The 15,279-nt window shown below is 35.9% G+C and overlaps 2 protein-coding genes and 1 long non-coding RNA gene across 4 annotated transcripts; 1 reads left to right on the top strand and 2 right to left on the bottom strand.

Annotated features, from left to right (window-relative positions):
* Positions 1-83: 83 nt before the first annotated feature.
* Positions 84-6,033, bottom strand: LOC149738621 (uncharacterized). Its single transcript, XM_089874471.1, is given in 3 exon segments — positions 84-3,651; positions 3,653-3,993; positions 5,916-6,033. Coding segments are annotated over 3 exon segments (3,057 nt in total). The 5' UTR covers positions 5,986-6,033; the 3' UTR covers positions 84-1,005.
* Positions 6,034-6,842: 809 nt separating this feature from the next.
* LOC149738619 (uncharacterized) lies at positions 6,843-15,253 on the top strand. The gene is made up of 6 exons (XM_089874495.1): positions 6,843-6,969; positions 12,385-12,859; positions 12,932-12,996; positions 13,281-13,526; positions 13,948-14,081; positions 14,656-15,253. The coding sequence occupies exons 1-6, from the start codon at positions 6,941-6,943 to the stop codon at positions 14,814-14,816; spliced, it is 1,110 nt and encodes a 369-aa protein (XP_089730621.1). The 5' UTR covers positions 6,843-6,940; the 3' UTR covers positions 14,817-15,253.
* Positions 7,997-9,771, bottom strand: LOC149738620 (uncharacterized). Of its 2 annotated transcripts, XR_016384596.1 has the most exons (4): positions 9,210-9,771; positions 8,689-8,729; positions 8,478-8,617; positions 7,997-8,300 (listed from the first exon to the last, which is right to left on the bottom strand). It is a non-coding gene; the product is annotated as an uncharacterized LOC149738620 (long non-coding RNA). The 2 variants fall into 2 exon arrangements; XR_016384595.1 differs by lacking the exon at positions 7,997-8,300 and having other exon boundaries at positions 8,376-8,617; positions 9,210-9,770.
* Positions 15,254-15,279: the final 26 nt, after the last annotated feature.

Below are 15,279 nucleotides of genomic sequence, written 5' to 3'. Positions count from 1 at the left end.
TATATTTGTATTCGGAAAGAATTATTGTTATTATGTACGGAAACATTTAAGCAGAACTCATATTCTCTTCAAACGAAACAGGAACCCGGTTTATAATAAAACTTATAATAAAACAAACTAAACAGTTATTCCGGAACATAATTTACGGAATCGTCTGACGAAAGATTCAGAAATTACAGAATTTTAGAGTTAGCCAGAGTTATAGCCAGCCACAATTAATGCAGTACGTTATCTAAAATTCATCAATGCAATCTATAACCATTAGTGTTTTAATAGGTTGTGAATACTTCGTAACTGCGGCAAGTCATTGTAACGATTTGCTTTTGCGCTTTTTCCGCGGCGAAAGATCTGCTATTCCGAAAAATACATTAGTTTATTAGTTTTTACTTAAAATGTGGTCCTAATGTTGCTGAGACAGACAGGGAGTACCTACTGGTAGAAGTGCAATTAGCGTCTTCACTGCTAAGTAAGTTCATTCGCTTCGTAGTCAAAAGATACTAGGTACCTACCTTTAATTCCCCCATCATTCGTCGATGACGGAAAGTCGGTCGTCTAGTCACAAATCGTCTCACATACGAATAGGTTGCTATTTTTCCACGATTTATATACAACAGATAAGTAAAACATGCGATGATACGAAAGTGTAGTAATTTGAACGAATGGAACTTTTATGACGCATGCAAAAGTAAGGACAACAATGGGAGCAGCGTCGAGCCTCGAACAGATATCTTCAGGGCAAGAGACTGGCGCGCTAATCACAGCCTCGGAGTGAGGGTAATAAATTTTGAACCAATGATAAGAGGTAGACAATATACACTGTGGGTTACGGGTCGGACTTTTGCCAGCTGAATAGCTAATTATGAAAAATCATGTCAACAACTCAAATTTCATAAAACACTTATGAATGTAAAAAAAAAAAAAACCGAAAACACTTAGGCCTAAGGGGAGAAAATGCTAGGCTTGTTCGAATGCAGGATGTCGTTAATCGATTAGTATTTAGGGTTATTACATGTTTACGGAACTTAGTTGTTTTTCCCATAACTTTCGAATGGTAGCTAGTGCGACTTTAGAATATATGATGGGATTTAACACACTGTTTATGGGAAGTAATATCCCTGCACTTACAACATACACAATGTTGTTAAGTTTTACACCAGATAAACTGATGAAAGCCATAATGCAAATTGGGATCCAACAACAAAAATTTGACAAGATCATTTTGTAAACGGTTTGTAGCAGCTTCTTGGACTTCTTATTACTTCCCTTCAAGACTTTTTTACTTCTAAGAATTAAGCATCCGTAGGTTAGGGCGATGTAGATAAACAAGATAAAGTTAAAGACGATAAGAAAGGTTGAGTATTCCCATGCATCGTCGTCTTTGGTTTTCACAAACAGCTTCGGCATACACACGCTTGTAGCGCTGAAGTATCCGAACTCGCCTTTTATTTCCAGCCCCGCGAATACTTCGGTCACCGTTTCCTTAACTTGAATCCAATCTTTAGGTACTGTTGCATTCGCCACAAATTGTGATGCTCTGTCGGCAAGCCAAACCACTTTACCTTTAGGAACCTCCTGTTTCGCGAAAAAGTAGTTTGGGAACCACAGCGTATTTACGAAGTAGCCTGTTTTGCCCATAGATGGAATACAAGCCAACAAAATGCCAATCATCCAAGCACAAATAGATGGGATAATGTAGCTGTGTTTTTTCACGTTTTTCATCTTAATAGGGAAATAAACAGAGACAAGTCGAAAGGTAGCCATTGTCGCCATTATAAGCGCTGATACTTCGGTTGAAATAACCACAAGCGTTCCCAGGAAAGAACAAAGTCTACTGCTTCTCCATTTTGCGTCATGGTGACAGTAACTGCCGGAAAACTGGACTCCTACTCCAGATATTGCCAAGAGATAAATTCCCATGAGCGAATCAGAGATAGAGAGATTTATTAGAAACGTAAGGAACGATGACTTAACCGGCTCCGTATGCGCGCTGGACTTTAGCTCTAGAACTGAAGCTGTAAAAACTACAATGTTTCCGAGTAGCGCTACAAAACCCATTATCCAGAAAATAACCCTAAACCATGTACTCCCGATCATTTCAAATGGGGATGAAAACACAAGATTTCTTGAGCTGACAGGTGGGCATTCATCGCTACCATCACTGCAGTCTTTGATACCGTTTTCCACGCGGTCTCGTGCAATTGAAAGTGGTTGTTTGCTCTTGCAGTAAAAGCGAGAAGCTGAACATACGGACTCCCATTCGTCCGATCCATCAGTACAATCTGGTACACCGTCACATAGAAATAAATTTCCAATGCTAAACAGTAAATCGGTTTTGTTATGGCAATAATAACGACCCTGGCAGTAAGTTTCATCAAATCCCGTGTTACAGAGAGGTACAAAGGCTAAAGGGATACCGTCGCAGTATTCCCTTTTGTGTAGAAATAGCTGACCACGCTTTTCCCATACTGCAGACGCTTGACGCTGGTGACACCTTAAAGGAACGTCGCAAAAATGCGTCTGATTCGGACAGCCGGCGTCGCATTCATCAGCTCGATCGTAGCATTCAGGAATCCCGTCACACATGGTAGCGTTTTTATAGATCGTAAAGAGCCTGTCAGTCGGACAGAAAATATGACCGGTACCGGTTCGTGCAACTGTGTTATTAGCATTCGGTTTGTTGCAGTACTTCGTGTTTGATCCTCCATCACAATTGAGCGACTTATTGCAAGTAACCTGTTCGCTTGGAAGGCACTCGCCGTTGCACAATATCTGCCCAGTCGAGCATAACTTTTTCGAATCTCCCAAAACTTCTTTACAGAGCGTCTGGTCCTCGCATAAGCATTCGTCAGATACATCATAACAGTCTACAACACCATCGCAAACTTGCATGGGAGATAACAGCAGTTTCCTATCCAAGCACTGAAAGCATTTTAGCTTTCCGTCGACATAACAAATGTCTGATTTGTCTTCACAATACGAGTTGTTATTGCGAAGGTTCTTTTGTGGAAGAACACACGACTGTTTATGCTGCTGATAATCATTCACTGCTCTACATTTGAAGCCAGGAACATCATACAGTTCGTCTGTGCCGTCTGCGCAATCAGAAAAGCCATTGCACAAATTCGGACCAATAACCCAACCCTTATCTTCACATTGAACGAAGCCGTTTTGTAGAAGATAAGTATAGGAACATATCCATTTAGTTTCAGTCAAGGTGAGGCTGTCAGATGAATAGAAGTCGATCTGATCACAGCTCCTCTTATTAGGCCGCGTTTTGTTTAGCTCCAAAATGTAATCATAGTTTGATTTATTGCACAGGAAAAAACTTGTAGTTGCAACTTCTGTCTGTACTTCATCGTTATAATAGGGAACGTATCTTCGTGTGTTCACTTCTATAATCTCACACGATTCGTCAGAAAAATCTTTACAATGCTGCTCGCCATCGAAAAGGTCTTTAATTGCAACGCACCCAAGATTCGATGTACAGTTGTTAGGGTTAAGTATACATCCGCATTTTACGCTGTCCCTACCACAAGTGCAGTTAGTTTCATCAGAAAAGTCTTCACAGTCTCGATCCTCGTCACATATATGCCTATCCTTATAGCACTGTTTATTATATCGTCCAAACGTTGAGCATGTACCTCCATTTTTTATGACAGTCACACTCGTATTCGTTACTTGCACAAGTAGATTCGCAATTCTGTTCATCACTCCAGTCCCCGCAATGGTTTTTCCCATCGCATCTATCCCTTTCACTATAACACGGCCAAAAGTAAATCAAGTTACTCCTGTCGCATGATCCGTTTAGATGGCACGCGCAGGTCGTTTCATTGTAAAATTCACAGACATCGCTACAGTTTCTTTCGTCGCTCCAGTCCCCACAATCATTATAACCGTTACATCTTTCAGTTTTATCCCAGTATACTCCGTATACTCTCTCTCCGCTTCTGGAGCAAAATTGCTTCTCCATTTGGCAATCGCATTCATAAGCATCTGGTAAAAGATAGCTGTTATAGTAGGTTGGGGTAAGATAGTAGTTGGTTTCATTCTACTTTATCGTCCCATTTTGTAGAAAACAAAGAGTAGAAACAACAATATACAGTGGGGTGGGGAAGATGGGACGCCTTTTCATTCTATTTTCTCGTCCCATTTAGTAATAAACAAAAAATCATTCAACGAATTTTTAAACCGTATGGTCACGACTCCCATAGACCGTTCTTAATTGTTTAAAACGCGATCAGGATATTTTAATATTATGTGCTAAAGATGTCCCATCTCCCCCCACCGTACTTTATCGCATAACCCCGCGACCCTAAATAAGTATTGTCAATTGTAGAAAACATGCGATTAGGTGCTAAACGGTATTCCATTCTCTAACCCAAGAGTATTATTACAAAACCTATAGGATCAGCCAAAGTTAGTATAGACCAAGTTAGGAAACGGATTGTAAAACAACGAGTCTTGTTATCCGTTGTCGCGCGTCTATGACGTCATAGACGCCACCATTACGGAGCCCACAGCATAGCATTTTACCATTGCTGGTTGCTGTTTTTCGCCTAAATATTGCGATTTTTTAAGAACCAAGCACTTCTCTCTAAAATGGCTTTCTACTAATGTTATATCTTATCACAATAATAAACCTCACATAAAGAATCAAATTTTATTGAACACTCAATCGATTAAAGAGTAAAAAAAACAGAAAATATCAAGTATACCAACCAGAAATATAAAAGAACATGTTTAAAATATAAAAATACAAACAAAAACGCATAACATTAACATATACTAGTGCATCTAGCTGCAGTTTTACATGTAAATTGCCGTGATTTTACTTTTTGGCTTACAAACTTAACACGTATACCCGGCAACGAAACTTAAGGTATCTTCGTAAAATTTGCCTAATATCGAAGTGACATTGAGGAAAACAATACTGAGTTACTATTTTTGATCCTCTGCTTGAATTAATAAGCTACCTTTTCTGCGTTCTTGGTCTTTATGAAATCGGAATACGCGAACACCTTATCTGCTAGTACTTAAGCAGTTTGGAGCTGCATGGCCACTCATGTTGGATTATAAATGTAGTATATACTGGTTCTGTAGATTCGTAGGTATGATCATATACTATTATGTAAACTAAGCTGATTGCTGCTAGTATTAATCGCCAACGTTAAGTACCCTGTTAAACCACACTGTACGCTGAAAACCAGTCAAAATACTGATTTACTCCACATTAATTCTTAGATTTAATATTATATAACAAGATTTATATTAAAGATTATATTTTTCAAGTTAAAACAGCCGCTATATGTGTTTGCTAGCTTTTGTATTGCTTACAAGAACCAAATAAACACACGCCGACAATGCATTTGTATAGGCGATTCACGCTCTGTGGGCTCCGTAATGGCGGACACAAGCGCCGTTTCCTAACTTGGTCTATACTAACTTTGGGATCAGCAATTGGTTCGCCGTCATATAGCACTGTGGTGTAAACGGGATACCTTTAGCATATAATATCCAAAAATCCTAAATACGTTTCATAATTTTTTAAAAGTTCTTTGTTAATTTTTTAAAAGTTCTACTAACAAATAGGAAGAAAAATAGAATTAACAAGTGTGCCATCTTCCCCCGTCCTACTATATTAATGAGTTGTATAGGTACGAAATATATATTTTTTCAGAGTGTGTTTTATTTCCTATGTTAAGTTACTTTGTAGGATAATTGACACTGCGCATTCCTTCGTTTTTCATTATTGTATAAAACATTATTTTGTTTTGAGGCGTGCATTAAATCAATTGCTTGTTGGTTAAGTATGCGCGTAAGGTCGGGCGTACCGTAAAAGACAATATCCATAAACTTGAACAAATAGGCCTATTATTTTGTAAGCTGTACGACCACAAACATATATACTAACTTACCTGGTAAAAGTACCTCTTGCAGAAACGAGCCGTTTAAAAAGCAAAGGAGAATTAATATTGTTAATTTCATTTTCAAGATTTACGTGAAATCCAGAAAGCAAAAAAAGCTCTATTTTTCTGAAAGCAGTAAAAAAATAAAGGTAAAATATATAGTGCCTAGACTTTGATAAGCATAAATTAACATGTTACACTTGCCGTCAAGCATTAGTTAACCTATGGGTAATGTGCCAACTCTAATCGCTTTTAACAATATCAATCGTTCGACACGATTCCCCGTTTGTTTGTTCATTATTTTTTGTGTTTAGACGGCATGCGTTATTGTTATTCCAAAATGGATAGTGGTGTTGGGGAAGATGGGACACCTTTAGCATATCACACCAAAATATGCTGATCGTGTTTACAATTAGCAACGATCTATCGGAGCCGACCGGATGCGCTTTTATATTTCGTTGAATGTTTATGGTTTAATATCAAATAGGACGAGACTGAAAAGATGTCCCATCTCCCCCTAACCTACTATATATATATAGTGGGATGGAAGGACACATTTTCATTCTATTTTTTGTTGCATTTGGTAGTAAACAAAAAACATTTAAAAAATTATCAAACCGTATCCTCACGACTCCCATATAGACCGTTGTAAGTTTAAAACACGATCAGAATAGTTTAACATTATGTGTTAAAGGTGTCTCATCTCCCCCCACCCTACTATATATATAAAATTAATTCGACATAATATTCATCAACCCGCGTTTGCATTACCCATAACCTTAGTCTAGGTTTAATGAAGCGTGCATTTGTGTTCATCTCTCTAGAAAAGGTGCCTTTGGTCCCAATCAGCGCCGCCCGCACAGCCCGGGTTTAGTTTTTCTTGCTTTCGTACATTTCTTATAGTTGCAGTGCTAGGAGTTTTTATCGTATAAACGTTATAGTTCTGCAGCAAGCCGTCTAGATATGTTTTAAGTTGATCGGTAACGCCAATTCTTTCATGGCTGTTTCAGATATAGTTCGTTTTATTTAATTAAATGATGATATCAAACCAACAGCCGCAAACGTAAGTACATTATGTTATTTTTTAAACCCAGCGTTACTTAACCGTTCTTATTTTGTAACACAAAAAAAAGACATAAATTAACGATAAAGGTTTGGCTGCGTAAATTTCCTAATGCGGCAACGACATTAAATAACAACTGCCAAATATACTTAACGACTATTATTTTCCAACCTTCTAAATACTCTAACCTGCTTAATACTTGAATTACATTAGTGTTTAACTGTCCCAAAGCTTCGTTATATTTATCCCGGAAACTACACAGAATTTCTTTCCCATAAATCACCCAGTTTAGGCAGTGATGTATCACCTTCGTCATAATGTCCGTTCAATTCAAGACTTTGTCATGCGTGGAAACTCTATCATTTATCATGTTTAGGCGTAATGTTGTGATTTAACCTCGAATGGCCGGTTTGTCTCCCCAGAGCTATTCGTAACCGTTTTTTAAAATTGAACTTTCCTTCTGTTTTTAAACGATACGTGGTTTATAACATTAAATATTTTATTCTCCAAATACGCAAAATCCTGCCAAAACCACTTTCCAGCTTAAAACTAGATTGTTTACGATTTTTACACGCTATTGTGCCAATCAAAACAACACTGAATGAATTCTGCCTCACGAACAGATATTGTAGACCGCGAATACATTTGTAGACCACTACCTATAAGTGTCATTGCTTCCAAACCACAGACCCCTGCTTTTACGCAAGGTGTTATTATGCGAATAGCGTCTGCTCCGTGTATCGTGTCATTATGGCATTACTCCAAGTGTACATACGCGCAATGTAACATAATAATGAAAGTGGCAATGTCCCAACACCGGATATTACTCTCATCATGAACAAACGCGTTTTACCTATATAATTATAAATTATGAATTTTTGACAACTAATCTATACCCAACCGAATTGAAAATAAGAAGCATTATTGTTCAGCATCTTTAATTTAGCCAACTTGCTATAACAAGCTATCTATAAAACTGTCATAATTTTTTTATGAAAAAAATAGGTACAATTATTATATTTTTTTAATGTATCTTTATTAAGCAACTATGTTACTGTTATTGTAAACCAAGGTGTTGTAAACAGGCGTCAAATACGTTGATAAATGTGGGAAAACAAACTGCAGATGCAAATTTAGTAGGATGGGGGGAGTTGGGACACTTTTTCTCTCTATTTTCTAGTCCCATTTGTTACTAAACCAAATACATCCTAAGAATTATAAAACAGTATCTTTACGACTCCCATAGACCGTTGTTAATTGTTTAAAACACGATATTTAGGTTAAAAGCGTCTCTTCTTTTTCCACCCCTCTTCGTAGCATTTCCTCCAATCCTATAATTTTCAAATCTAGTTAGAAAACTACCCTCAAACTATATTTATACATTCTGATCTAAATACAATAATCCGTTTAAAATCAGCTTTTTACATGTTGCGTGCTAATATACACCAATCGTACATATAAATTATTTTAGACACGTAAAACTCAAATCTAAATTCCTCAGTACATACTGAGCCAGTAAATTAAACGGATTAAAATTCTTCTTTTCGCGGTAATCCGTAAGACTCGGTTTGAGATAATCGTCTACAAGAATGTTGTGTTCATGCCATCTTTACATTTGTAGCTGCTTGGTTATTTATTCTTGGCAAAACTGTAAGAGAACTTTAATCATAAATAATTCTTAGCATTTTTAATTATAAAAGTGTTGAGATTGAATCTTACCACCCGCAACGACCTTGTCATTTCTATCCAAATCCAATATTCTGTAAAAGTAGATTTTTTTCATATCTTTAACATGTGGATATATAATAGGGGAATAGCACATAATATATTGTTTTTGAGTCATGGTGATATAGGGTATATAATTCTGTAAATATTCTTTGCTTACTATTAGAAAACCCGATAAATATTGACAACATATCAATCTTACCCCAACCTAATATATATATATATATATATACGATAAAGGCCTATAGTAGGGTGGGGAAAGATGCGACACATTTTATTCTATTTTCTTGTCCCGTTTGGTAGTAAACAAAGAACATTCAAAGAATTAGCCTCACGACTCCCCCAAACCGTTGTTAATTGTTTAAAACACGATCGGAATATTTGGATATTATGCGCTAGAAAGCTGTACCGTCTTTTCCACCTTATTATATATGAAGTTATGTGTTATACTAAAATATATAGGCGCATGTATATACAATGTAATACAAGATATAGATTCGTGTTAACATATTTACCTCATCTGGTTATTCCAACGATATCTTCGCCTTCTACCCGAACCACTAATGTCTGGGTTCTGCGATGCAGATTCGCCGAAATGTACTTGCAATACGACAAGCAAGAATATTAAGCAAAAAACTTTCATATTAAATTTCTTTTTTCAGTCTGGTAATATATTATATGGAAACTTAATTGTAGAACTTTTCGTGGTTTAGAATTTTTGTACTATCTTTTTGGGTGTAGTACTGTGGGGTAAGATGGGACAACTTCAGCAAATAATATCCAAATATTCTGATCGTATTTTAAACAATTAGCAACGGTCCATCGGAGTCGTGAGGATACGGTTTTATAATTCTTTAAATGTTCTTCCTTTTCTACCAACCAGGACGAGAAAATAAAATGAAAATGTGTCCTATCTTCCCCAACCCTACTATATAGTTTAGATTCCCTATACTGCGCTGACAATACGAAAATCGAACCTCTGCAATTATCTGTGTATGGCACCATTGCAAACGCCTGTTAAATGCTGCTTGCTATATTTGCAGCATGTTATAGACGTATGCGGTTGTTAAGATTCCTTCGAAATTCATTCTGCTATATAGCATATGCTCATGGTTTGACCACAACAGGGATTTCGGTTTAATTCAAATCGGAAGTAAAACAGCTGATGCGTTATACTATGACGTCATAATAGCGGATAGGAATATACACGATATGGCGCTATAGAGCCATGCAGTGGCATTTTGCTTTTTAGAACCACAAAATCGAAATAGCGGAATGAGCGAAATTATAAAGCTATTTTAAATGGGACAATTAATAATTAAATTTCTTTGTTTAAACGTAAATTTACTTTTTTGTATTTCAGTTTGCTTTTTTATATAGTAGCAGGGTGGAGTATGGTGGCCCATGTTTTCATTCTCGTTCTTTCCATTTGGTTTAGGTGTTAACGATATACCGTCTTACCCCACAGTAATATACAGTAGGGTGGGGAAGATGGGGCACCTTTAACACGTAATATCTAAATATCATTTTCGTGTTTTAAACAATTAACAACGTCCACCAGAGTTGTGAGGATACGATTTTATAATTCTTTAAACGTTCTTTGTTTATTACTAAATGGCACGATAAAATAAAAAGGAAAGGATGTCCCATCTTACGTTGTAGCTCTATATAGAAATACCCAAAGGCCAACAAACCGAACGAGTGTATTTAATTAAGAAGCATCATTTAAATCGTGCTGAACGAGGTTAAGAAAGAACATTACACGATCGCCCGAAGCGAAAGTCCGTGGCATTACTCGTAGCATTACTCGTATATTGTTTAAACTAGCATTCCTCACGCATAACTAGGCTGGTCTGTCATTGTGCTGTGTATAAAAGCTGCAAAAAACGAAAACTCATTAAACATAGTTATATAACATTGTGTTATAATACTGGTGTATTTATATTGTTTCTGTGTTTAGAGACAGACGTTTCGCTGTTAGTTCCAATTCTTTATTGCTTTATTTTAATCTTCGCTATTTTTTTTTATTTCGAATAGATAAATATTAAAAACATGTTATGCAGGTTACGCAAACATGCTCGTATTTGGACCAAAAAAAAGTAATGTAAAAAATACGAAATAAACATATGTGTTTTATACGCTTAATAAAAGTTTAAAGTTATTTCGATTAAAATAAAACTAATGAAATAATAAAAATATTTATTAGAGGCTCTGTAATGGTAGGCGTGGCATGATGGGACCTTAGTTTTAGATCAGAGTTGGCCCTATACCCCAACATCCAAAGTCCTGGAAAATTACTAAATATGTTTACCTATTTAATATACAGTACATAGTGTGGGGTCTGGTGGGACAAGTTATTATATGCGACCCTAAAATAGTGTTGTTATTTGTTTAAAACAAAATCAGGAAATATGGGATTTAGGTGCTAATAGTATCCACTTTACTATATTTATGTAGTTTATTATTGGAATCTCGTGGTTTTATCTACATTACCTGTATCACTACTTGTTTGCGTTGGTGTTGTAGCAAGAGTGAGTCACGTTTATTCTGTATAAGATGCCACGTATGTTAGGCATACGGCAATCCAAATGTTTGTGTACTAACACCTGACAAGACAAAACAATTTTGTTTAGCAGTTCATAGCAGGAGTTGTGTTATGAAGTAAAATCTATTTTTAAGCTGATTTTTTAGTATTTTGGTTAAACATCTTAAGGTTTTCGTTACCTAAATGCTTTGGATTACGTAGTAAGAAACGCAATGTAAATTTAAAATTAGTTTATAATCAGTGTTTGTTTTTTTTTGTATTTTTATAATTAACGGGAGTCTTTTAAAGTATATTCCCGGGCCGCTCAGTTATAGCGTTTAATATTTTATAATCCTAATGGGCGAGGTCCAGCTGCAAGGGCAGCAGGCAAAAGTTAGTCTTTGTTTAAACACCCCATCTTAAAAATTTTGACTAATTGATTTACTCGTTCCCGGGTTCAGTAAAAGTTGCCTGCTGTGTGCAAACCAGCAGGAACACGATGGCCGTCATTAAGGGCTTGAGTAATATTAACGTTTTTCTGCCATTTAAACGAGATGTGACTCAAAATTAAAATAACTGCAGCCAGAAAGTTCATTTTTGTGCTTGACGCATTTTGTCTTCTTTTCCGGGAACGCGTCAAAACTTACACTCACATCACTTCGTGTGTTTACTCATGTCTCGTGCTGTCATTTGGGGACAAAAATAATTGATCTTCGTGCAGACCGTTTTGAACATAATAATTCGTGCAGACCGTTTTGAACATAATATCACTGTGTACGTGCGCACGACACCGACGCAGGAAAATCGTTATATACTTCCGAACGGAAACTAAATTTTGGTATAAAAGTGTGTTTCGAATTAACACCTCGAAGCATTTATAACATGTAGGTTTAGCAGCTACGGTTTTTGACTTTTTTGACTTTTATTCAATTAAGGTTTTTTCTGCTGTCGCTTAGTTGCTTTTTCTCTTATTGGCTGATTTAATAAATTTGGTATTCGTGACTGCATTTAAAAAATGTAAACGATATTCGCGTTATTTTTATATTAGATCAGTTAAAAAAGCATTCAGATTAAAAATAAAAAGGATTTCGATTTTTTAAGAACTCTGCTGTTAAATGATGATAGTATAATATCTGTAAAATTTGACTCATTTTATATGAATTTAGATTTTACGAGAAAAAAATTACGAAAAGAAAAATCAAAGTCTATAAAATGCCTCCCGTTATAACTTCGTACAGCGACGACAAAACCAAAGGGACCGAGATGATTCTTCTGGAGAAAAACAACAACGAAACTTCCAGAAAACTTTCAATTCAAGCCAGCGAAAGCGGCAATCTAGACTCACGAAGCAGGTCCCACTCCACACAGAGCAACAGTCAAAGCGTTGCTTCTTCGAGTCCGGGTCCAAGTCCTCGGCGGTCAAAGCGACCTGCACCCGGGGCGACTTTGCTTGAAAAGGCGATGTATTTTCGCCAAACATGCCCGGAGAAGTGGGCTCGGCTCGAGGAATTGGCGGCTAAAGAAACAAGAGAAGCGCTGTTAAACCAATATGAGAAATCAACATATCTTGAGGCCTATTACGAATCACTTAAATCTGCCAGATTAGAGCTGCAAAAACAAGAGGCATTGGAACGTAGTATGGTAAGACAAGTCTTTATAAGCGACACTGAAGTGTGTGGTCAAGTACTCATGTTGTTGTTTTATTTTCAACAGCCGCCCAGAATGCACGTTCGAATTCAATTCAACCCAACCAAACAGTTTGATTGTGAATCAAAAAAGTAAGAACATTTCCTTTAACGCGATATATTGTATTAAATGTGCCGTCATTAAATTTTATCTGTTAAATTTTATGCTTATATCAAATTGGTCGATTCTCATAACGAAATAACAGTCAGGATTTTTAAACCGAAACTCTATGAATTAAAAGTCATATCTTACCTATGGGTTGTCATGTTTAAATTAAAATTGACCTTAAAACCCATGTTATATGAACCTAAACGATGTATATACTTCTCTTAAAACGACATTCCGTCTCTTATTTAAATTTTGTTTCATTCTTCAGCGAGGACAAATGCTCAACATACAGTGCGAATTCTAGGATTTTGGGATTATTTTCCTCGGATAAAAATTCCGAGGAAGAAACCGAATTAGTGGTTGATGTTACGAAAGGAACAAATATGCTGAACAACTTCAAAGACGACGAAGATGACCGAATCATACGAAGCAAAGTGAAATGTTATTTAAACCCAGAGAAACAAGGGTCAATGAAAAGTTCAAACCAATATTTGTCACGCAACGGAAAAAGCAGGTGATTAATTCATTGCGTAGCAAATTTTAAATTACCGCTTGTTAAGTGATTCATTATTTATTGCGTAGTAAGTGTTGTTGTTGTTTATTCATTACTCCTCTGTACTTTTCCACATACTATATTCAGTGAGGTCATAAAATAACACGCTACTATACACAGGCTTACTTGTTTCAGCACAAATGCTTTGGAGTTTTACAAAATAATATACAAGTCAAGAGATGTACAATAACGAATAAAAAATTAAGTAGAACATACAACTATATACAGTGAAGTTTTACGCGCCTATAGTTCGAAAAATGCGTTGCTGCAAAAAACACAACTGAAAATAAATACAAACATTCAAACTTTTGCACCAAAAAGTTGTTAAAAGTAAAAAAAATAAACATAACAAATTCTAAAATTAAATTCAACGTTTTTTTAGATGGAGACATACGTTCGTGTTCCGTGGTATCACGCTTGAAGAGCTGACAGCTAAATCAATCGTGTTTGAAGTGAAAGGTTCAAACAATGATCGCAAAGTTATTCTTGGAAAAGCTGCTCTTGCAGGACAAAAAGGTAACTTTAAAACTTTACGCTAACAATGTAATAACCACTGGTGCAAACGCAATGTAGGAAATCTGTCCAAAGGACATAAAATATTAATAAGACAGCTGAGGTAAAACATTAAAACGTCTGAAGAAAAATTATATTTCGGAAAATTATGTAGTAGGGTGGAGGAAGACGGAGCACCTTTAGCACATAATATCTAAATATCCTAATCATGTTTTAAACAATTAACGACGGTATCTGGGGGTCGTGGGGATACGGTTTTATAATTCTTTGAATGTTCTTTGTTTACTACCGATTGTGCCGAGAAAATATAATAAAATGGTGTCCCATCTTCCCCTACCCTACTATATAACATTATATAATATCATAATATAACATTATTTTAATTATATCTTTGAACACGACAACGAAGAATAAATTATTTAAAAGTAAAAAAGAGAAGGAACTAGCAAGATAGAAAAAAATGTTTTGCCGGCAATCGAAAGGCATGTTGTAAGCCTAGGCATAAAGCTGTTGCAAAAGTTATAAAATCTTGAAAACCGACGTATATACATAAACTTAAAAAACATATTTTTTGCAGCTTTCCTCACAGCCGAGGAATACCAGTCTCGGGAAGTGGAACATGCATTACAGCAAGCATTGGATAAACCAGGAGAACAAATCAAAGCCGTTTTGGAACTCCGCGAACCCGTGAATAATGAAAGCAAATTGAGAAGGGGTCGTTCAATTCGTAGAAAGTGATGAATATCACGTTTTTTTCACAACTTTTAAACCCATTTTTACCTGCATTTTTAACATTTCAGTATCACATGTTTTATATCTGCTTTATGTAAAGAATCTTTCTCTATTTTGTATTTACTCTCTATATTTTTACTTTTAATTATTTTATTTTGCCTATTTTTTTTAACAATGACGTATTTCCTAAGTTTCACATCGTTGTATTTACCAAGAACAACAAAGCATATTTTCATTTCTGATTATTTTATTTTGCCTATTTCTTTTTACAATGACGTATTTCCTATAAGTTTCACATGGTCGTATTTACCATGAACAAAAAACGAAAATTTGCATATTGCAGAAATAAAAATTCCCATTCCTATTTTAAGTATTTTTCGAAGAACAATTGCTATGGCCAGTTTCAATATATAAATGTGACGCTTTTTACGTCATTTGGGTCACTGCACGGTCTGTATGATATCAGTTG

Source organism: Ciona robusta, chromosome 3, assembly GCF_009617815.1.
Source record: "Ciona robusta chromosome 3, ASM961781v2".
Classification (NCBI taxonomy): domain Eukaryota; kingdom Metazoa; phylum Chordata; class Ascidiacea; order Phlebobranchia; family Cionidae; genus Ciona; species Ciona robusta.
This window is presented reverse-complemented; position numbering and strand designations above follow the sequence as displayed.

What these genes read in the sequence shown, in the direction of transcription:
- LOC149738619 (XM_089874495.1), top strand. Translation starts at nt 6,941, where the DNA reads ATGATGATATCAAACCAACAGCCGCAAAC. An exon ending in TCAAACCAACAGCCGCAAAC is followed by an intron (nt 6,970 to 12,384) that starts GTAAGTACATTA and finishes ATATGAATTTAG; the next exon opens with ATTTTACGAGAAAAAAATTA. An exon ending in TGCTCTTGCAGGACAAAAAG is followed by an intron (nt 14,082 to 14,655) that starts GTAACTTTAAAA and finishes TATTTTTTGCAG; the next exon opens with CTTTCCTCACAGCCGAGGAA.